At 41.2% G+C, this 22,532-nt stretch overlaps 1 protein-coding gene and 1 long non-coding RNA gene across 2 annotated transcripts in view; both read left to right on the top strand.

Annotated features, from left to right (window-relative positions):
* The first annotated feature begins 219 nt into the window (after nucleotides 1-219).
* TBC1D22B (TBC1 domain family member 22B) overlaps nucleotides 220-22,532 on the top strand; it is a 36,911-nt gene continuing 14,598 nt past the window's right edge. The window contains exons 1-10 of the mRNA XM_075264309.1: nucleotides 220-403; nucleotides 1,481-1,525; nucleotides 7,176-7,450; nucleotides 9,577-9,756; nucleotides 10,173-10,243; nucleotides 11,098-11,226; nucleotides 11,500-11,565; nucleotides 17,065-17,179; nucleotides 20,862-20,968; nucleotides 22,158-22,233. Of these exons, the coding sequence (XP_075120410.1) occupies nucleotides 351-403; nucleotides 1,481-1,525; nucleotides 7,176-7,450; nucleotides 9,577-9,756; nucleotides 10,173-10,243; nucleotides 11,098-11,226; nucleotides 11,500-11,565; nucleotides 17,065-17,179; nucleotides 20,862-20,968; nucleotides 22,158-22,233 (1,117 nt within the window). The 5' untranslated portion in view covers nucleotides 220-350. The remainder of the gene's footprint in view (nucleotides 404-1,480; nucleotides 1,526-7,175; nucleotides 7,451-9,576; nucleotides 9,757-10,172; nucleotides 10,244-11,097; nucleotides 11,227-11,499; nucleotides 11,566-17,064; nucleotides 17,180-20,861; nucleotides 20,969-22,157; nucleotides 22,234-22,532) is intronic.
* LOC142193698 (uncharacterized) lies at nucleotides 12,286-13,187 on the top strand. Its single transcript, XR_012714997.1, has 2 exons — nucleotides 12,286-12,735; nucleotides 12,767-13,187. It is a non-coding gene; the product is annotated as an uncharacterized LOC142193698 (long non-coding RNA).

The following is a 22,532-nucleotide window of genomic DNA, read 5'->3' as shown; positions in this document are numbered from 1 at the left end:
CCGTACGTACATACACCGTGCACACAGCCCAGGCCGCTGACATACATCACCATTTCTAATCCGGACACGAGCTGCTGCCCCGTATTTGAATCTCCCACTCGCAGTCTGAACTTTCTCCATTGCGCTGTCACATGACGTAGTAGCATCACAGTCATGTGACCGTCACGTCATCAAGGTCCTAGTAGAGGATAGGAACTAGCCGCTACCCTTCTTGTTGGAAGTGACCTCGTAGCATTGCTACTGCTGATTGGCTGCGTGTAGAAGGCGCTGCTGTCCGCTGAATTAACCAAGCTGCTGTGGTGGAAGTGGATGAGAGTTTATAGTAGGGAGAGTCTGACAAGGCCGCCGGGATGTCAGAGAACAGGCGGCAGTTCTGGAAGAGAAGTTCAAAACTACCGGGCAGGTTGGTTGACGTGATGAGGCACAACCAAAAAGTGCCTGGTGCCTGCTGCGAGCTCTAAATGAGCCCTGAACATTAGGCATCTCCATTAGTTGTACTGTTACATTCAGTCTATTGCTCCCTGTTATCAGCCATGTCCGACTGTGGAACTGCGGATCACCTTGATCATCAGAGGGGAGTACTGACAAGAAGTGCAGGCTATGTCTCCCTCATGATCACAACTTTATCTCACCTATCTCTATAGATGTGGAAATATCAATATCATGTAACAGTATCTAGAAGATGCTCATGTAGGGTTAAATGGCAGGTCACAGGGAACCAGCTCTTTGTTCACCAGCAACTCTTCCAGCCAAATAGGACAGCCAGGAGGCACTTTGGAGGAGAGCCCTGTCACTCAGGCGGGTTCAGCTCTCCTCCAGAAGATCTGGTGTCCTGGTGAGCACTGTGACATCTTTACTGAACACTAAGCACAATGTCCTACATTGTATAGGGGTTGGACTTGGTACTGCAGCTCTCTGCAATTTACTTGAGTGGGACTGAGCTGGAATATAGGTCACATGACCAATGAAAGTGATGTCTCTGGCCTTGGTATCGGAAGCAGCATCACTAAAGCACCACGTTCCGAGCAGATGAGCTGTGGGGGTCCAGGGCATCAGACACCCCTAGTCAGATTCATTCCCAGAAAATCCCTACCATTTCCTATTGTTTTTGTATTCAGCCATGGTTTGCAACGGATAAGTGAGAATGTGTGCAAGATCCATTTACGTGTTTAAGTGACATTGTAATTTGAAGCAACTTTATTATTTGTGCGCTTTGGTTTCTAGTCACAAAGTCATGGTTTCCTATAAAGTAATCCATCCAAGAATTGGTGAAAGTCGTAGAAAATTGTCGTCTGATATTCAGATGTACCACACCTGTCACATGGTGCGAGCTACAATAATACATTTGGCTTACCATGTTACTGCCTGGTGTAGGTTTCCACTGTCTAACTATTATACATTAGATGTGAGTTGTAGTATGCACTTTTATAAGAATTACTGAAAACGTGTCTTAATATTTTCCCCCTATTTCTTTCCTCAGTATCCAGCCTGTGTACGGTGCTCAGCAACCACCACTCGAAAAAAGGTGAGGGCTTTTATATTCAAGGGCTTATGTATGAACTGAAAGGAAAAACTTTATTTATGAAGAGTGAGGTTACTAAGATCTGTATTCATAGCCCCAAAGTCGGCGGAGGGTGCACCTCATTTATTATCAGGTGCTTGCCTCCTCATAAGTGACCTACACCCTTCCCCAGGCCCTGCACTACAGGGGAAATGTATGCCACCTTATAGCTGATGTACATTTCTTGCATCATTTACGCCAGATTTCCAGTGTAAATGATGAAAAATCTGGCAAGGTTGATGACCACACCCCCTTTTCAGGGAAGTGGCGAAGGCCTTTCATGTTTAAACCAACTGATACAATTCTGTTTCACACCGCCGCCACCCTCGGAGGATCTAGTCAACTGTAGTCAAATATCAAAGCTATATCCTGATGCAGCTAAAAAGCAGCCAAGCAGGGAGTCACATTTATGAGCTTAGGTCACACGACACAGTTAAATGCTGTAAAGGCATTTTGCAATTTTAGTGCTGAATCTGTTCCTGAGTAAGAGGAGTTATGTTGAAGTTATATTTAAATCTTTTTTTTTTTGTAAAGAAAAAAAAATGCCTCTTTTAAATTACTATCTGAGATCTGTACCATTTGCAAAGGTTTGAGCACCTTTGTCATGTAAATCTAGAGCTAGGAATTTTGTAGGTGTTTCTATCTATAGTGGCAAGTCTTTTGCAGTCATGTGCCACTATCACATCCTTTGTCTCATATTGGTGTATGTGCCCAAAGGTCACACATTTTTGTGCTAGACTGTTTTTTGTATACAAAGTTGCAACTCTTGATGTTGACAGCAGTGAATGTAAACAAATAAAATACATTTTCCCTGATTGAGTAACGCAACAGTTTTTAAAAAGTTTTTCAAAACTTGTCATCTTGTATCACTTATCTCTTCCTCTTTGCCTACGTTCTTTCTCTAAATACTGACTCTGGCCCTGTCACTTGAAGTATGGTCATGCCTGCCAGAACAGCTGTAGTTGCATTCAGCACCGCTCACTAAAGAAAAGATTGACAGGTCCCAATATGTTGCAACCACAGGTTAAAATGGGTGCAACATTGCACTTTGACACTGAAAAGGTAAGTTCACTATGTCACTACTTCTGACTCAGCATGGGGATGAGAGGAGCTTGTGAAAAGATAAGCTTGTGTACAACCACAGGCTCTATTTAGTATATACAGTACATTGCATATCTAAGATCTGTCCAAATATAGTGACACAGCTAGAATGAGAATATATACCGTATATACTCGAGTATAAGCCGAGTTTTTCAGCACAGTTTTTGTGCTGAAAAAGTCCCCCTCGGCTTATACTCAAGTCAAGCCCAGGGGGAATATTGTTATATACACTGCAGACACTGTATTGTTTGCACGGTGTAGGTTGCACTCACATTCTACTGCATTTGTTCAGCCAGAAGGTCCACAGGGAGTGCAGCGGGATGTCCTCACTATCCGGCTCCTGCGGCAGCTTCAGGCTGTTGATGGTTCAGGTGCAGCTGCTCCTCGCTCTCCGCATTCAGCTGCCGCCAGTCCGGACCCGCGGGGAGTGCCAGCATCGTCACTAACTGCGCAGAGAGTCATCAGTTTCGGCGTCAAGTCCACAGGAAGATGGCGCTCCCTGCGGGTCCGGACCGGCGGCAGCTGAAGGCAGAGAGCGAGGAGCAGCTGCATCTGAACCATCAGCAGCCTGGAGCTGCCACAGGAGCCGGACAGTGAGGGCATCCTGCTGCACTCCCCGTGGACCTTGCCACTAAAACTGCTGACTCTGCGCAGTTAAGTGACAATACTGGCGGGGGCCACAGGAAGATGGCGCTACGTGTGGGTCCGGACCGTGCCGCCAAAACTGCTGACGCTCTGATTGATGTTGATGGAGGGTCGGGGTTTGGAGTGCAGTAGGTGCTGGGGAAGGGGGGGGGGTGTTTTGGTTGTCTGTCTGCCCCTTCCCTGAGCTTAAAGGGGCAGATCCCCCCCGCCCACCCCCACACGCACACTTGGGATTCAGTCTGACTACAGCTAGGCTGAATATAGTCCATCTGCAGTGCTCCTATTCCGTCGGGAGTGGGTTAATAGGAGCACTACAGATACCCTACATTCAGCCAGGCTGAATTCCAAGTGAGCTTAGAAGAAGGGAAGAGACGTTCCCGAAACGTGTCGCTTTGTAGACTGGTTAACTTTGTACCTGTTATAGTTACTATGTAACTCTTTTTAAATGATCGAATAAAAGTTAAATTTTAAACTACCGTGAAGATTTTTCAACTACATCCTGGATGCAGCTGGTTAATTTATTTATTGGATACATACGTTACTATCAGGCAGAGTTCACCTGTATACCGGGCTTTCCAGGAGAAGTTTACTCATATGGATATAGTGAGCTGAATCTACCATTTTTTTCATGCTGGGGGAAAAAAAATCCAGTCCTCAAGCTCAGGGCAGGGGAAGACAGACAACCAAAACACCCCCTCCCCCTTTCCCAGCACCTACTGCTACCAAAAACTCCGGCCATTTTAATTTTTGAAATTTTCCAGTAGCTGCTGCATTTCCCCCCTAGGCTTATACTCGAGTCAATTTTCCAGTTTTTTGTGGTAAAATTAGGGGGTCAGCTTATACTCGAGTATATACGGTAATACATAGAGCTGGGTGATTACTCAAAAAATAACAGCATCCGAACATCAACCAGGTTAACTGACGTGATTTGGTTCACTTTGGTTATTTTGGTTCAGTTATTACAATACCTGCAGTTTTGTTCATCCGATCCAAAACTACAATTATAATACTCTTGAGATCTCTTCAGACCCCAGAGTATAATAAGCAAAGGTCCTGGGGAGGTGATCAAACATAAAAAAACAATGTTACTCATCTCTTCCTGGTTCTGATGCGGCTCTCTGCTGTCTTCGGGACTCCTGCCTGTAGTCGGGGACCGTTGAGACTTGGCGGCCTCTGACATCAGAAGAGGTGAATAGCACCATTAATAGTAATCAAGATAAAATGACAATTAATCGTGATTTTGATTTAGGTCATAATCGCCCCAGCCCTAATAGAACCAAATGAGGCTCAGGAGTGTGTACAAAGCCTCATGCCAATGACTATCATTGGCATGAGGCTTTGTTCACACTCCTGAGCCTGATTTGATCAGTAAATTACAGTCAGAGGTCCACACTATGTACCCCATCCCATTGCTTTGGCAAAATAGGGCAATTATCCCCACAAATAGGAATAAATGAACAATTTTGAAGGGTCAGGCATAAACAATGTCACAACGAAGACTGAAGGATTTGTAAGTTTCACCGAAAACTCTGGTACACTTTGTTTTGAAATATTATTGCCGAGTGGTCTTTGCTATTTTCTTTATCTTTATGGTGATCACATTTTAGGTTTCTAGAGTATTGTGTTGTATTATGGCAAGTTACAGCATGACCACATTCATTACTTGATATGAGAGCAGCAGGACACCTTAATGTTTTGCCTTGTGTATGTCGGTCTCAAAGTGACCATGTAGCCCTAGTATAAGGTTCTGTCAATATACACCTATATGTACTTAGAATTTTAATTTTAGCTCATGGTGATCTCCTCATTAACTCCTTTCAAGTTAGAGTGTATCAGGGGCAAGTCCTGGGGCGGCTGAACATGGCTTTATGTCAAAATCAAGCAGCCATTCTAGAAAGCCATTTTAACTCTGTCAAAACTCTGATCACTATAAAGTACTGGCAGGCCTTTATATAGTTATGATTTTAGATTTATTTGATGGTGATTGCTTCATTAACTCCTTTATAGGTAGTCTGTCACCACCAAAAACATTATTAAAGGGATTCTACCACTAAAACACTTTTTTTTCTAGTTACCACGTCGGAATAGCCTTTAAAAAGGCTATTCGTCTCTTACCTGTAGAAGTGCTCTCCGCCGCGCCGTTCGTTCAAAATACTGGTTTGTACCGGTATGCTAATGAGTTCTCTCGCAGCGATGGGGGCGTCCCCATTGCAGGAGCAGCGATGGGGGCGTCCCCATTGCAGCTCGAAAACTCACCGCAGCGCCGCCTCTCTGGTCTTCGGTGTCCTCCCCTTGCCTCTTCAGCGTCTGTCGGACGCCTGCGCAGTATGCTCTCTGTTCGGCGAAGATTGCCGAACGTACTGCGCATGCGCGAAAGTTCGGTGCCCGCACTATGGCTGGGATCGCAATTTCGCGCAAGCGCAGTACGTTCGGCAATCTTCGCCGAACAGAGCGTACTGCGCAGGCGTCCGACAGTACGCTGAAGAAGCAAAGGGAGGACACCGAAGACCAGAGAGGCGGCGCTGCGGTCAGTTTTCGAGCTGCAATGGGGACGCCCCCATCGCTGCTCCTGCGATGGGGACGCCCCCATCGCTGCGAGAGAACTCATTAGCATACCGGTACAAACCGGTATTTTGAACGAACGGCGCGGCGGAGAGCACTTCCACAGGTAAGAGACGAATAGCCTTTTTAAAGGCTATTCCGACGTGGTAACTAGAAAAAAAAGTGTTTTAGTGGTAGAATCCCTTTAAAGCAGCTTCAGTACTTTATTGTGATTTCTGGGTGTCTTTGGGAGCTTGTGGTGTCTTCTGCTTTTGTTTACAATGTTCAGCTTCCTGCTATGTAATTTCCACACTAGCTACCTCTCATCTTGCTTCCCCCCCTCCTCTCTCCCTCCCATACACCCCCTCCCTGTCTCTCTAGCTGTCCCGTCCACTACTAGCCCTTCGTAACTAACTCAGACCCTCCCCAACCGCATCATACTTTCCTCTCATACTTCCAGACTTCCTCCTGCGGGACAGCCCCTCTCTCTTTTCTGATTCTGCGAGCAAGCGCAATAGTGCCAGTGCTGCTCTGGGCTCTCCTGCGCAGACGTGAGAGCTGCTTCCACGCCTACCCAGTAAAGGTGAATTATCAACTGTAGAGCACAGTGCAGCGCTGCGATTATTGCATGCGCCGGCAGTCAGGAAAGAGGGAGGAGCCCTCCCACAGGAGGAAGTCTGGAAGGAAGAGAGGTAAGTAAAATGGGATGGATGGGGGAAGTAGTAGTGACGTTCTGTTTGCGGAAACGGATTGTCACTGGATAACCAGAAAATGTAAATATGGGTAAATATATATTTTTAATAAATTACGTAATTTAGAAAGTAGGCAGGGTGAGGGTATTTAAATTAGTGCAGGAATTTGCTTTTATCCCAGACAACCCCTTTAAAGGGAGTGTTGTTGGGCAACTGAGCATGTTAGTAATAATTTCCATTTCTCAGGAGGAGGGCAAAGCTCTGGGAAGAGTATTGAGTGAGAGGAGGATTCTGCAGCAATGCTCAGCCACCCTAGGACTTGTCCCTGATACACTCTTAGCTCATTTTCATAGGTATGACTAGCCATTCTGCAAACACATTTATAGCTCTGTGATCCCAGCTCTGAGCACTAAGGTACCGGGACTGGTTTAATAAGGTTTTGGTGCTGACAGACTCCCATGAAAGCATTATTGTTCTCATATCACTGTAAGAGTCAGTTCCTTCTCTGTTCCGGTCTGTGCTATTACTTGTCGATTGGTTTTAACTGTTGTCTCCCGGAGTCCAAAAATTATTATTAAATGTACCAGTGAGAATAGTTTCATTAGAAAAATAATTTCATTTTTTTCCCTCCTCAGCTTCTCAACTAGTCATCCACGAATACACTTAAGTCATCCAAAAAATAGAAAAGCCTCCAGTTTTCATGAATTTGCAAGAAGTACCAGTGATGCGTGGGATATTGATGATGATGAGGGTGAAGAGATTTTACATTCTGTATCCTATCAGACCCTGGGCTCTAAAATGACTGATACTGAGTTAGAGATCGCAACAAACTTCAAAAGGCCAGAAGACAATTCCTCTCAGACAATCGTGTCGTCTGTCAGTGAAGATCAGCTACACAGGGTCACTTCAGGTGGGAATGGTATTGCTATATATACATATGAGGTTCTCCACAATTTTTTTTTTTTCAAATATATACTAAATCGCCAAATAATTTTATTCATGACATTATATGGTGTGAGCAGCTAAGCCCCAATCGGTCATTAAAGTGGCAGGAGCAGTTATTTGAGTGCTGTGCTGGTTCAGCTCCATTTGGCTCTCCTTGGAGTGGTGTATATATGCAATAGAAAGTCTATAGGGCAAGTTTATTGTATGCATAAAAAAATCAAAAAAGACTATAGGCCCCTTGAGATTTATGATAATTTACGCCAGTTTACTGATGTAGATGATACCTGAAATCCTTACAAGTTATGTGTGGATTCCAGTGCAGGTGCATCACCTGGTGGAGCTTGCGCTTGATCTATGAGGAGGTATGTACTTCCTCGTAAATCAGGTGCATCCTTTTCCAGTTAGGAAGTATGAAGATCTGCATTGAACACTTCAGTCTTCATAAATATCCCTCATGAGTCTGTACACCACTTACTAATCACTGCCAAAGGGGGCACGGAAACGTCTTAGTTGAGTGCTTCTGCCCCTTCGTTTTAGTGACCAGTGAGGTTCTCTGCACCCAAATTCCTATCAAACTAAACTTCTGAACTGTCAATATGAAATCTCATCAGGTACATACACTGACAGGTGATTATATTAATTATAAAATGTTTTGGGTTTTTTTTGGTTTGTTTTATAAATATATATTGCTTCATAATAACTTTCACTAGTTCTTTCACACCGTTTAGGGAGCTTTGAGTCAGAACTTTGGAAAGTACCTGGTTTCCTCAAACAGCTGCTATGTGTTGGCGATCAGGTCATGCTCTTTCTTGCCGTTCTTCTAATTTATGCCGTTTGTTACACTGAAGATCCTTATAAATGCTTCACCAAGTGAAGTGAAGATCTTGAGAGAATTACCCCTTTTCTCTCAGTGCAGCAAATGCACTTTGGCACACTTTCTCCATTAGTAGCGTCACATCCTGTCATCTACTGTATTGTCAGTCTTTCTCTTATCCTGTGATCAACATCTTTCAACTTTTTCAGACTCTATGTCTAGCCTTTGTGCTGAGAAAGCCACTCCAAAAACTGCACGCACACATGAAGCAGAGTTAACTGAAACCTCTGCAATTGGTTAAACCGCTGTACAATGATATCTCGCCACAGAAGACAACAAAAATAAAACAATGAAAAGTAATTGAAAATTGTTTTGCCAATGACTTTTCATTAGTTTTTGTTTAGCTACTATTTACCACGGTTTCCTTTTTTTGTTATTATTGCTGCTGTTTTGTGCTGATATCTTTGTGTATGGCCACCATTAATGAAGGAGCTAATACTTGACAATGTTTTTTCCTGTTTGCTGTTGCCTTTCAGCTATGGCAGTGGTTCTCAACCTGCACATGAGTATCCCATCTAAGAACAGATGGTCTTTATTGCATGCTGCACTTCTTGCAAATCCCCACTGCCCAGGATGCTTCCATCCATGACCTCGGGTGCCATTCTTACTTTAGTGCTTCCATCAGTACTGTGTAACTTGTTTGAACTGTTATGGCTATATGTGTAAATTGATGATATCAATGGTTCTTTGGATTTATCTGTGTACAGTGTGAGAGCTGATTTTTTTTTTCACACTGTTCATGTACACCGAAGGGCCCTCCATGACTTGAAAATAAACTGTTAAAGGGATTTTTTCACTATAGACATGTTTGCTCTGTCTTCTTCTATGGAACTGCTAACACTGTGATATTTGACAGTCCAGTAGAAGTAAGTAGAACAGATGCCATCGCTCCATCCAGATTTCCCGTTTTTGTGTTCATCAGAGTTCCTAATGGTCGATCCCCAAGCAATTCAATACTAATCCTGTATCCTGTGGATAGAGCAAAAGTGTGTGTTGTGAGAAAACCCCTTTAGGGTGCATTCACACTAAGTATACGCGCTTACAAAGCAGATCCCTTTCATTTCAATGTGAGCCGGCATACGTGCGCTCCCCATTGAAATGAATGGGCTGTTTTACGTTCAGAATCAGCTCAGCGTATACTTAGTGTGAATGCACCCTTAAACATCTCTTTCATCTTTTGATCAGTGTCTTTAAACGTTTTATGATTTTGATTCTAGATGCCTCTGTGTTGAGAAAACCACTCCAAAAACTGCAGCCCCATCCCTTCCGCCCTATTATTCCACTTGTTGCCAGGATATCTGATCAGAATGCTTCTGGAGCACCTAGTATGACACTCCGTGAAAAAACTCGCCTAGAAAAATTTAGACAGCTGCTTTCGTGCTCAAACACTGACCTTGGTGAGATGTAAAATACTTCTGATAACTTTAAATGAGTGCTACTATATACAAGATGATCATGTCTGCTGTGGGTAATTTAATCATTCTGGTGATCTTGCTCTGGGCAGACACAACCTTGTATTACATGGTTACATGTTTATTTTAATAGGCGCTATACAATACTCATTTATTTAAATTTTTCACACATGCATATCCTGCTATCATTGGTAGTATGCACAGTCAGTATTTGCATTGCTATGATATTCCATTGATACATTTTGCATACAACATTACCAGTTTTTAATCTTCATTTTTTTAGCCATCTCCATATAATAACTACAATCTCCCATTTTGTACATAGGTATCCATCATTTACGATTGACGGTCACCATAAAGGGTGTTTGTAGCTGCTTTAGTGACAAAATATTTTCTTACAGATGAACTACGGAAGTGTAGCTGGCCTGGGATTCCACGAGATGTACGGCCAATCACATGGAGACTTCTATCGGTAACCCCTATTTCTGTCCCTGTCTCCCTCAATTAACTTATGTATAATCGGTGTTTATTGAAATTTTTATAATAAGAGAACACGAACAAAAGTAAATAAAGAAATCCAAAAAGGGACCTCTCTCAATTAACTTATATGTTAACTTATATGTAGAATGTATAGAATAATTCAATAAAAATGGTACTGAAGTTTTTATGGGTTTGATCTGCAGAGGGAAGCTTTGGATATTTACATATTCCAAGAGAATTTGCTGACCTGTTATAGAGAATCTTGTTGTGTGATGTTTCTTGGTTGTAGTGAATTAGAACCATTGTTTTTTAATTAAATGTTATTATTGAAAGAAACCAAGAACCAACCCCAAGTAAACCTATTGCATTGATACAAAGCAACTTGTAATGTCTATATAAGAAATTATCATCCCTTTTAGGCTTTTTTGTGCGGGCATGTTGCAATTTTTTTCCGCTAGCAGAAAAAAATGCGAGTGACTCCCATTGAAATGAATGGGAGGCATTTTTGCAGGCGGATTTTGAGGTGGATCACAGAAAGTAGAGGAGAATCTGCTCTGAACTAAGTTTTACTCAGAAACCGCCATCTCTGCTTACTCCATCCTGCACCACTCCATAGACTTCTATAAAAATGTAATTTTGAAACAGATATAGCAGAATTTTCAGAGTAAAATCAGTCAGTCTAGCAGTGAGAATGGGAGCAGAGAAACAGTTGTACAAGTGGAGAAAGAAGCATTTTTTTCTGATAATATATATTGTAACATTTCTTATGGCCTGTACTATTGATTTATCAAATTGGTTGAAAGGTTAGTGAACCATGTAAGTTATATTTATTTGTAATTTCCATAGGGTTATCTTCCTGCCAATAAAGAAAGGCGCCAAATGACACTTCAAAGAAAACGTGCAGAATATTTTGGCTTTATTGAACAGTATTATGATTCCCGAAATGAAGAGCATCATCAAGATACTTATCGACAGGTACTAAATATTGAATCTCTTTGCTTTCCATAGTTTTAAAGTATCCCTGCCCTTCACCCTTATATTGTATTCTCATGCATGCAGCGTACAGACATCATATAACTGCTTCACGCTCAGCTATTATGTATCCACTCTCATCTGCAAAATGTGAAGTCTATTATACAGTGTGACTGCCACACAAGGTCTCCTATATTAACCCCATTTTATATATTTTCCATATTTTATATCAGTTTGATATTCATGTTTGTAATATCTGCACTTTTGTCTTTGTAGATTCATATTGATATACCAAGGACGAATCCTCTAATACCATTGTTTCAGCAACCATTAGTGCAAGAAGTGAGTTTAAACTACTTTTTTATATTTATAAAATTTATATACAACTTTGGCACTTGGAAATAAGAGGTACATATTGTCTGACTGCTTAGCAAGAGAACTTTTTTTTTGCCACTGTATTTTATGAAATAATATATTAGTTGACTTCTAAATTATTATTGAAGAAAAAAAAAAAAAAGTCTTCCCATTTTTACTCTGTAGTATGCATGCACTTCAATATGTTGGCTCCTATTTGATTCAGCAGGTTAGGCTGCATCTCCTCCGACTCCATCCTAGACTCAACCATGATCACTGCTTAGCTAGTTCACAGCATGTTCTACAGGGAAGATCCTCTACAGCAGCTCACAGCACAGTGTAGGGGAAGATCCTTTACTGTCGTTCACAGTACATCCCAGGGGGAAGATCATCTAAAACAGCTCACAGCAGCTCACATTAGTTTGTGAGGAAAGAATGTCTACAGCTCATTGGGGAAAAGAGGAGGAATAGATAAATAAAGTGGGGAAAAATGTGTTTAGTCAGCCGCCAGTTGTACAAGTTCTCCCACTTAAAAAGATGAGGTCGGCCTGTAATTGACATCATAGGTAGACCTCAACTATGAGAGACAAAATGAGAAAACAAATCCAGAAAATCACATTGTCTGTTTTGGAAAAAAAAATATTTGCAAATTATGGTGGAAAATAAGTTTTTGGTCAATAACCAAAAGTTCATCTCAGTTATGTATCCTTTGTTGGCAATGACAGAGGTCAAACGTTTTCTGTAAGTCTTCACAAGGTTGGCACACACTGTTGTTGGTATGTTGGCCCATTCCTCCATGCAGATCTCCTCTAGAGCAGTGATGTTTTGGGGCTGTCGCTTGGCAACACGGACTTTCAACTCCCTCCAAAGGTTTTCTATAGGGTTGAGATCTGGAGACTGGCTAGGCCACTCCAGGACCTTGAAATGCTTCTTACAAAGCCACTCCTTCGTTGCCCTGGCAGTGTGCTTGGGATCATTGTCATGCTGAAAGACCCAGCCACGTTTCATCTTCAATGCCCTTGCTGATGGAAGGAGGTTGGCACTCAAAATCTCACGATACATGGCCCCATTCATTGTCATGTACCCGGATCAGTCTTCCTGGTCCCTTTGCAGAGAAACAGCCCCAAAGCCTGATGTTGCCACCCCCATGCTTTACAAGTAGGTAGGGTGTTCCTTGGATGCAACTCAGTATTCTTTCTCCTCCAAAAACGTCAAGTTGTGTTTGTACCAAACAGTTCTACTTTGACTTCATCTGACCATATGACATTCTCCCAATACTCTTCTGGATCATCCAAATGATCTCTAGCAAACTTCAGACGGGCCCGGACATGTACTGGCTTAGGCAGTGGGACACGTCTGGCACTGCAGGATCTGAGTCCCTGGCGGCGTAGTGTGTTACTGATGGTAGGCTTTGTTACATTGGTCTCAGCTCTCTGCAGTTCATTCACTAGGTCCCCCGTGTGATTCTGGGATTTTTGCTCACCATACTCGTGATCATTTTGACCCCACAGGGTGGGATCTTGCTTGGAGCCCCAGATGGAGGGAGATTATCAGTGGTCTTGTATGTCTTCCATTTTCTAATTATTGCTCCCACAGTTGATTTCTTCACACCAAGCTGCTTGCCTATTGCAGATTCAGTCTTCCAACCTGGTGCAGGGCTACAATTTTGCTTCTGGTGTCCTTTGACAGCTCTTTGATCTCCACCATAGCGGAGTTTGGAGTGTGACTGAGGTTGTGGACAGTGGTCTTTTATACTGATAACAAGTTCAAACAGTTTCCATTACTACAGGTAATGAGTGGAGGACAGAGAAGTTAAAGGTCTGTGAGACTCAGAAATCTTGCTTGTTTGTAGGTGACCATATACTTATTTTCCACCATAATTTGCAAATAATTTCTTTCCAAATCAGACGATGTGATTTTCTGGATAAGTTTTCTCATTTTATCTCTCATAGTTGAGCTACAGGTCTCTCTCATCTTTTTAAGTGGGAGAACTTGCACAATTGGTTGCTGACTAAATACGATCACAGCAAGACAACCACAAAATGTGTTCAGCCGTGAGAAATAAAAAAAAAAATAAAAAAAAAAATAATAATTAATGCACAAAGTCTTTAACCCCTTCCCGACATCCGTCGTAATAGTACGGTGCTGCCGGGAAGGACTTTCCGCAAACCGCCGTAGTACTACGGCGGCTGCATGGTGCGCACACAGAAACTGTGTGCGCACCATGCCCTGCGGATGTCAGCCGTAACATACGGCTGACAATGCCCTGTAACACCCGCGGTCGGAACCGGGTCCAGTTTCGGTACATAATGGTGCCGATTGGCACCCCCCGTGACTGTTTTGGGGGGTGCCGGTGTTGGTAGTGGGCAGCCCGGGGTCTGATCATTGACCCCGGGTATGCCCCATGCTGTCCCCTCCACGTACCTGGTTGATCCTGCCAAAATGGAAGCTGTGTGCACGGGGATGAGAGCTTCCTGTACTCTGCAATACACGTGTATTGCAACGTACATGTAGTTAAGCAGTGATCAGCAGATCACTGCTTCAATCCCCCATGGGGACAGAAAAAAAAGTTATAAAAAAGTAAAAATAAAAAAGTTTAAATAGGTTTAAAATAAATTAGGAATAAATAAAGCCCCAAAAATCCCTTTTTCCCATATAAAGTATTTTATTACGTAAAATTAAAGAAAAATAGAAAAAAACATTACATATTTGGTATCATCGAATCCGTAATAACCTGAACAATGAAATTAAAACATTATTTAACCCGAATGACAAACATCATAAAAATTTTTTTTTTTTTTAAAAAGTAGAAAACTGCACAAAATTATTATTCACTACCTTGGCCTTAAAAAATGTTCAACAAAAAGTAATCAAATGATCATATGAAAACCAAAATGGTACCAATAGAAAGTAGAGGTCATCCCGCAAAAAATAAGCCTTCAACCAGCTCTGTCTACTGAAAATTAAAAGTGTTATGCCTTTCAGAAGATGGCGATGCAAAAATAATTGATTTTTTCCCCTAAATTGAATTTTATTCTGCACAAATAGCAACGCATTAAAAAATAATATAAATGAGGTATTGCCGTAACCGTACCGACCCGCAGAATAAAGGTAACATGTTACTTATGCTGTACTCTGAACGGGAAAAAAAAAAATGCTAAAAAGCAATGCCAGAATTGATGTTTCCTTTTACATCCCACCCAGAAAGAGTTAATAAAATGTAGTCAATAAGTTACAGGGCCCAAAATGGTGGCATTGAAAAGTACATCTAATACCGCAAACACCAATCCCTCATATGGCCACATTGCCAGAAAATAGAAATCTAGCTTGTACAATGTGAAGACAAAAACCCCAAAAGTCGCCAAATCATTAGGACATAAGTGGCTGTGACTAGAAGGAAATGTATAAGATGTACGAGCATTTTCAGGGGACACCCCATATTTAGAGCTTATGAGAGAGAAGACACCAGCGTTGATCCCCCAGAATGCCCCTCTTCCCCGTCCGTGTCATAGGAGCTAGTGGGAAAATAGAATGGGATTTGGTGTACCCAATTTACTCTGCACAGCTTACATATTCACTTTGGGGTTACTAATGCTCACTACATCACTTGATAAATTCTTTGAGGGGTGCGGTTTTCAAAACGGGGTCACTTTCTAGAGGTTTCCACTGTTTTGACACCTCAAGGGCTTTGTAAATGCGACATGGTTCCTGAAACTGATCACAGCCAGATCTGCCCTCTAAAAGCTCCTTGGCGCGCCTTCCCTTCTGCGTCTCGCTGTGCGTCCATATATTCGTTTACACCCACAAGTAGGGTACTATGGTAGTCGGGAGAACTTGCATAAATTGTGGGATGCGTTTTCTCCTTTAACCCCTTGTGAATGTGCAAATTCTAGGGCTAAACAAAAATATTAGTAAATAAAATCAAATTTGAAAATTTCACCTCCATTTTGTCTTAATTCCTGTTAAGCACTTATAGGGTTAAAATACTAGGTATATGTTGTTTTGGCTTATTTAAGGGGTGCAGTTTAGAAAATGGGGTGATTTATGGGGGTTTTAATACAAGGGTCTTTCAAAACCTCTTCATAACTGGATTGGCCCCTTAAAAAATGGGTTTTAGAAATTTCTTGAAAATTTTGAATATTGTTGTTTCACTTGTAAATCTTCTAATGTCTGTAAAAAATAAAAGGGCGCCTAAAGTTTGATGCCGACATAAAGCAGAGATCTGGGACATGAGATTTAGGATATAATTTTGGCGGTCTGACTATCTGTATGCAATGCACATCATTTCAAACTTTATAAAATGCATAGTTTTCAAAATTTCCACCAAATGTCCTATTTTTTCATAATTAAACACAAAACATATCGACCAAAATTTACTAGTAACATGAAGTACAATGTGTTATGAAAAAACAATCTCAAAATCACTTTGGTAAGTTAAAGCATTCCAATGTTATTGCCACATAAAGTGACACATGTCCGTTTTGAAAAATCGAGCTTGGTCAGGAAGTCAAAAAGTGCCATCGGCAGGAAGGGGTTAAAGCTGGACACCTAAAATAGTTATCTGCAAAAACAGCTGCCTCCCCATACTATTACAGACAATAATAAATATATATATAGGATTCGATTTTAAGGCTATCTATGTGAAAATGATTTTATGCGTGCAGGAAATTTCTCAACAATTCGATTCCAGTTTTCTGTCATAGATGTACGATAATGTGTTGCATCTTTAGCACAAGACACTTTCGTATGCCAAAGATGTGTTACATACCCTGTTCTGCACCTCGCTATCATGTTCTGCAGATATTTATTCTACCTCATCAGTTTTTCTGGCCTGAGTTTTACAGGAATTTTATGCCAGTTCCTGACTTATCTAGACTTCCATCCTGGTATACAGGTGTGTGCTTGTTTTACTAAGAGGCCAGAGCCAATTGATAATTCAGGTTCACCTTGTGCCAGTTGGGGCCTTTATTAGGATTGGCGTAGGAAACTCCAGTATTTTGCTCCCCATATTCAAAAATTGTTGATAATGTATAAGACTTCACAGGAATTACATATGAAAATGAACTCTCTATTGTAAAACATACTTAAATATATACTTAGTATATTGCCTATTTTATACAGGGTACTGCAGTGTGTTTTACCAATATTTTCTACTAATCCATAATGATTATTTTTATGAAAAATGTTTATATAGAGAGCAGGAGTAGGCAACCTTTCGTTAAACTACAACTCCCAGCATGCATACTTTCTCTACTGTTCTTGGAGCTCTCATGGAAGTGAATGGAGCATGTTGGTAGTTGTAGTTTCACAGCAGCTGGAGTGTTGAAGGTTGCTGACCCCTGATATAGTGTAATAATTGTTGGTTTTTGAGGTTTTTTTCTTTTTATTTTATATATGTATGTTGTTTTGCATGCGTAATGTCGTATTAAATTGGCTTCTTTGTTTCATAAAGTAAACATGCATTTTAATGTACTTTTCTTATAACAGATTTTTGAAAGAATCTTGTTTATCTGGGCCATCCGACACCCTGCAAGTGGATATGTCCAGGGAATCAATGATTTGGTCACTCCATTTTTTGTGGTGTTTTTGACTGAGCATGTTGGTGAGGACTTACTAATTATCTTTCACTTGTTCCTATGTTTTATGTTCTGGGTTGAGGCCATGCTTTCTTGACTAGTGCACATTAATATAGTCCAGCTGGCATTGTGATAGTTTTCAGACCTGTCATATATTTGTGGTCGGGCTTTCCCTACCATTTGTGGGGTTCTGGTTTGGGGAGGGAGGAGGCTGATTATGTCTGTGACTAGGCCATTGGTCCGAGTGCCCTCTTCAGGACACGATTAGTTCAGATCCTCGTAAAGGATCACTGGCTGTGCACAAATAATCTTTTCTGGTCCAGAGGCCCTTATCAAAATCTGGACCTGAAAATTTTTATAATATTATAAAATTATGAATAATTAAGAAATTTTTTTAAAAAAATGATAGTTATGAACAAACCCCATGCCCTCTTGCCCAGTATTAAATATTTTGCCTTGGTATGAACACTTGGCATGGGCAGATACTTAGGAATTTATACAATACTTTCTTGTTATGCAGAATATATGTTATCTCATACATAATTACCTCCGTATTGCCCATTTTTGCCTATTTTTTTTTTTTTTTTTTTTATCCCTCAGCTATCTACTTTTGTTCCTTCACTTTAAAAAAAAATAAATCTGTATGTAGTTCAGAGGTCACAGAAATGCCTGTACAGGAAATTTTACACTTCGAAAAAGGGCTCATGTTCAATATGCTCAAGACTTCTGACTTGTCCACTAACGCTGCCCAATCCTAGTTGGCAAGTAAGAAGCTTTGTTATTAGTAAGCAAACTTTTATAGTTTCTTGTGTGAAACTGTAACATAAAGACTAAAATGATTTGGAGACCCAACAACTTTATCAATATGCCAATTCCAAAGAGGTGGCTGTGGTTATTGGGGCTGGGAACTGCCCCTGACTGTAGTATTCAAAACACATAATAATTTTAGATGGCTCAACAACCAAAAGTCAGGATACGCGCACCTCCACAAAAGCATCAGGTAATAAATACTTCTTTATTGGTCATGCACTGTCTAAGATAATACTCTCGATGTACATACACTCACAGACAAATAGGAGCGGTTAGGTTTAATACAACTTCATGAAACGTCAATTTTTATCAGCTATAATGAGAGAGACGCAGGGGAGGGGAAGACAAAGACAAAAGGTAAGGGAAGGGCTAAGAGTAACCATACAAAATCAAAAAAAAGTAAAATACACAATCAGAACAGTATACCTGGATAAGTTCCTGGTGCCACAGGGGCACATGAAGTACAAGTCAGAGGAGCCGCAGGGTAGACAAATATCAGCCACCAGACCTTACCATAAAGATCTCACAGAACCCCCCATTACTAGTTTACAGTTAAGGAGTCGCGCTGGGACCAGACTGGGTCTGAGAGGGAGAGGACGTCTTCCTAGTTTCCACGTAGGATGACCAAATTAGCCAGCATTCGTTCCAAAGTAAAGGCTATGTCGACATGATGGATTAGTTCATTAATGGTCAGACAAAGCGCGGATTTCCATTGATGGGCGATCATGGACTGAGCCGTCAGCACTACCTGTCCCAACACAACCTGTGTACCTAAGGGGAAAAGACCAGTGTCCAAGAAACAAAGAGCCAGGCTGGGCGAGGGATATATAGCAAGACCAGCTATGGTGGACATGAAGTGAAATACAGCTACCTAAAAGGCTAAGATTGGAGGATACTCACACCATAAATGCATAAAAGACCCCACGCGACCGCATCCCCTCCAGCAGAGTTTCGAAAAAGAAGGGTCCATGTGCGCCAGCTGACTAGAAGTCCTGTACCAGCGTAGCATTATCTTTAAAGCTGGCTCCCAGTGCAATGCTCCCCTAGAGACATGTTTGACAAACCCACTAGCCTCATACCATTCCGTCAGAGAGATGGGCCTGGCAAGATCCGATTCCCAGCGGAGCAGGTGAAGAGACTTGACCCGCTCAGTGGGAACAGGGAGGAAATTGTAGAACACAAAAGTCCCACCTTTAACAGGTGAGGTCCGATTCCACAACTTCAGAGCAGGTCTAGGAAGACAAGTCTCGAGGGTTTGTGGGTTTGAAAAAGGTGACGCAATTGTAAGTATTTAAAAAAGTCATTTTTGGAGAGGTTAAACTCCTCTTGTAACATAGCGAAGGATTTAAACCCCTCCTCAGATATAATGATCTTTCTGATTGCTACTGGTTGGTCCATGACCACTCCTATTTGTGTGAGTGTATTTATAGGTTCCTGCTTATTTCATTGGGGGACACAGCACCAAGGTTTTAGACATGGCCGCTAGGAGGCTGACTCTATGAATAGTAAAAGATGTCCTCTCTGCATCTTAGCTACCTACTCCACAGACACTATGCTCACTAGTTTTCGCCTAGTATCCCTAGGAGGCAGACATGACTGGGTTCTTTCTGTCTTGTATGATTTTTATTTTTTCTTTCAGGTGACAGGGTGGGTTTTCAGCATGTACGTCACAATAGTCATACCCTTCTGCGAGCGTAAAGTGCCTCGCCAGTCACCCAGTACTATCTCACCACTTCAGCAGCTCGAATGTTTATGTGGTGGAACAGAAAAGCAGGGCAGAAGCGCCCATGGAGAGTGGGAATACTCTCCATGAGCACTTCTGCCCTGCTTTTCTGTTCCACTGAGCGGCTTTTGGCAGGAGGCGGCACTTGTTTTTTTTCCATTCCTGTCCCCCAGAATCTTTTTTTGGGCCTTCCAGAGCCTACGGCCAACCTCCCAGCCAGAGGTGTGCTGCTGACACCCATGGATTCCACTTTAGTCACTGGCTCAACTAGGCCTGCTCTTTTCCTGTTCTTCCCAGGGCTCCAGACTTCTCCTAGACCTTCCTATTGGCCAGGGGGCAATCCTGAGGGGTCTCTTTCTGTCTCCCTATGCAGAACACATGGGAAACTCTGTGCTGAGTACCTTGATTCTCCTTCTGCTCCCCCTCAGGGATTTTCAGCCTCCTTTAGGGGCAAAACACCTTGGGAATCATCTTGGCGATTTGATATTCTCCATCCAATCTAGCTGAGCTTGAGCTATTTTACAAAGAAGAATGGGCAAATATCTCAGTCTCTAGATGCACAAAGCTGGTAGAGACAAACCCCAAAAGACTTGCAGCTGTGATTGCAGCAAAAGGTGGCTCTATAATGTATTGATTGTATAATATATTGATTACGGTAATTAATATGATATAATTGATTGTTTAATGTATTGTATAGGGGGGCTGAATACTTTTGCACGCATGTATCATTTTCATTCCACTTCACAATATCACTTAAAATCTCACTAAAATACATTCCACAATCTGTAATCAGACTGTGCGTGTGGAGTGCATTATATTTGCTTACATATTATTTATTTGCATTACTGCAAATTTTTAGACTTTTTTTTTTTTTTCCCAAAAAAAATTACAGCATGACCTCTGACCTGATTTATTGTCATCTATATACTAAGGGAGGGAGAAAATAGTATATAAAACAAAAAAGGGACCTTGTCCTCAAAGATATGGCAGTGTTAGATGGTACAAAATGTAAATGTATTCTTTAATTATTTATTTATTTTGTAGAATACACAATTCCAAAAGGGGAAATTTTATGCTGGGCATCTTGGCTGAAAAAGCCCTGCCCCTGAAACTGGTTTCTATACCTGATGTGTATTTCCACTTGTTTTCAGTATTTTTCCTGTTCTTACTTTTAGAAGATGAGGTTGAAAACTTTGATGTAAGCACACTGTTGCCGGAAACACTGAAGAATATTGAAGCAGATAGCTTCTGGTCAATGAGTAAACTACTAGACGGCATTCAGGTATTTATTTTTTGTTTATACCGTGTAATTCATGCAGTATTGTTATACTTTGGCAATGCTAAATACACTTTTATACCCTATAGCATTTCCTGCCTGCTTGTCTGGATACCAGATACATTTTCCTTAAAGGTTACCTGACTTTTAATAAAAAATTGAAGTATGTGCAGGATCTTGTTAGACAGTCTTTCTATGACTGTATCATAGAACCGCATTTGCCCGAGAACATGAAAGCTCCTCTTTAAGTCCTCCATCAAAGCTATAGCCCAGCAGCGTGAACAATAAATGGGTGCTGCTAGGACAAGGAAGCCTTCATCACATAGAAGACTATAGAGTAGGGAGGGGAGGAGGAGTCCGCTGCTGGTAAAGACAATCATTTTCTGATACATTATAATAAATCTTGTAAGCTACTGTTCACTACAGAAAAAGGCAATAAATTAATAACTAGTCAGTATGGTCTCTGCAGGGTTAACAGGCAGTATGCAATCCAGGCTTTCTTATATTTACCTGTACTAATTCATTTATGGAAAGTTGTTATGGAAAGTTGTGGGCAGTACGGTGGCTTGGCCTGTTGCCTTACAGCGATGGAGTCATGGGTTCTAATCCAGCCAAGGACAACATCTACAAGGAGTTTGTATGTTCTCTCTGTGTTGTGTGGGATTCCTCGGTGTACTCTGATTTTCTCCTACACACCAAAAATGCCCTATATGATACAGTGTTGACTATATCTGTAAAGACCTGTGGAATATGATGGCGCTATATAGGAAAGTTAAAATATTTTTAAAAAATGTAGAGCTGTACTAGCGGAATATAGCTGAAGGAATACAGTCAGGCCATGGTAGCTTGAAATGAACTATATGATGTTTTTTTTTGTTTTTTTTTGGGGGGGGTTATATTGTAGTGTGGCTTTTTAAGTATATGGGACTAATCCATGAGTAGCAAGTCTGTGTACTTTTCAGCACTGTTTTTGGTCAGGACAATTCTTTTTTTTTTTTTTTTTCTCGACAGTTGGGAAAGTTTTTTTTTGTTTTTTTTTTTTTTTTTTTAAATGCAAATTTCAATGTTGTATACTTTCCAAAATAAACTGCATGAACATACCATAACTTTACTTCTTAAAACTTGAAGGCTGTTGATATATATATTTCTTTAGTATATCTATATGACTGTCCCTTTCTTTTTTTCCTGTTTTAAGGATAACTACACATTTGCTCAACCTGGAATTCAGAAAAATGTGAAGGCTCTTGAAGAACTTGTGAGCCGTATTGACGGTCTGTTCACATCATTGTTACTTGTCACAAAACATATTTGTCATTATTCTGCACATCTCCTAATGTCTACATATGGGGTGACCACATACATACAACCATTAATGATTAAGATCTGTGGTTTGAATGTTGAGTCTGATATCTAGTGAGTGAAGATGGAATTCACAAGTGTAAATGAGACCTTAGACAACAAAATAGCACATAAATAATTACCAGGGTTTTCCAGTTCACTTGATCATGGAATGCCAGTGGGTTGCCTTTAAAAGTTGACATCTAACCATGGCTGCCATCACAGTAGTTCT

Source organism: Leptodactylus fuscus, chromosome 2, assembly GCF_031893055.1.
Source record: "Leptodactylus fuscus isolate aLepFus1 chromosome 2, aLepFus1.hap2, whole genome shotgun sequence".
In the NCBI taxonomy this organism is placed as follows: domain Eukaryota; kingdom Metazoa; phylum Chordata; class Amphibia; order Anura; family Leptodactylidae; genus Leptodactylus; species Leptodactylus fuscus.
This window is presented reverse-complemented; position numbering and strand designations above follow the sequence as displayed.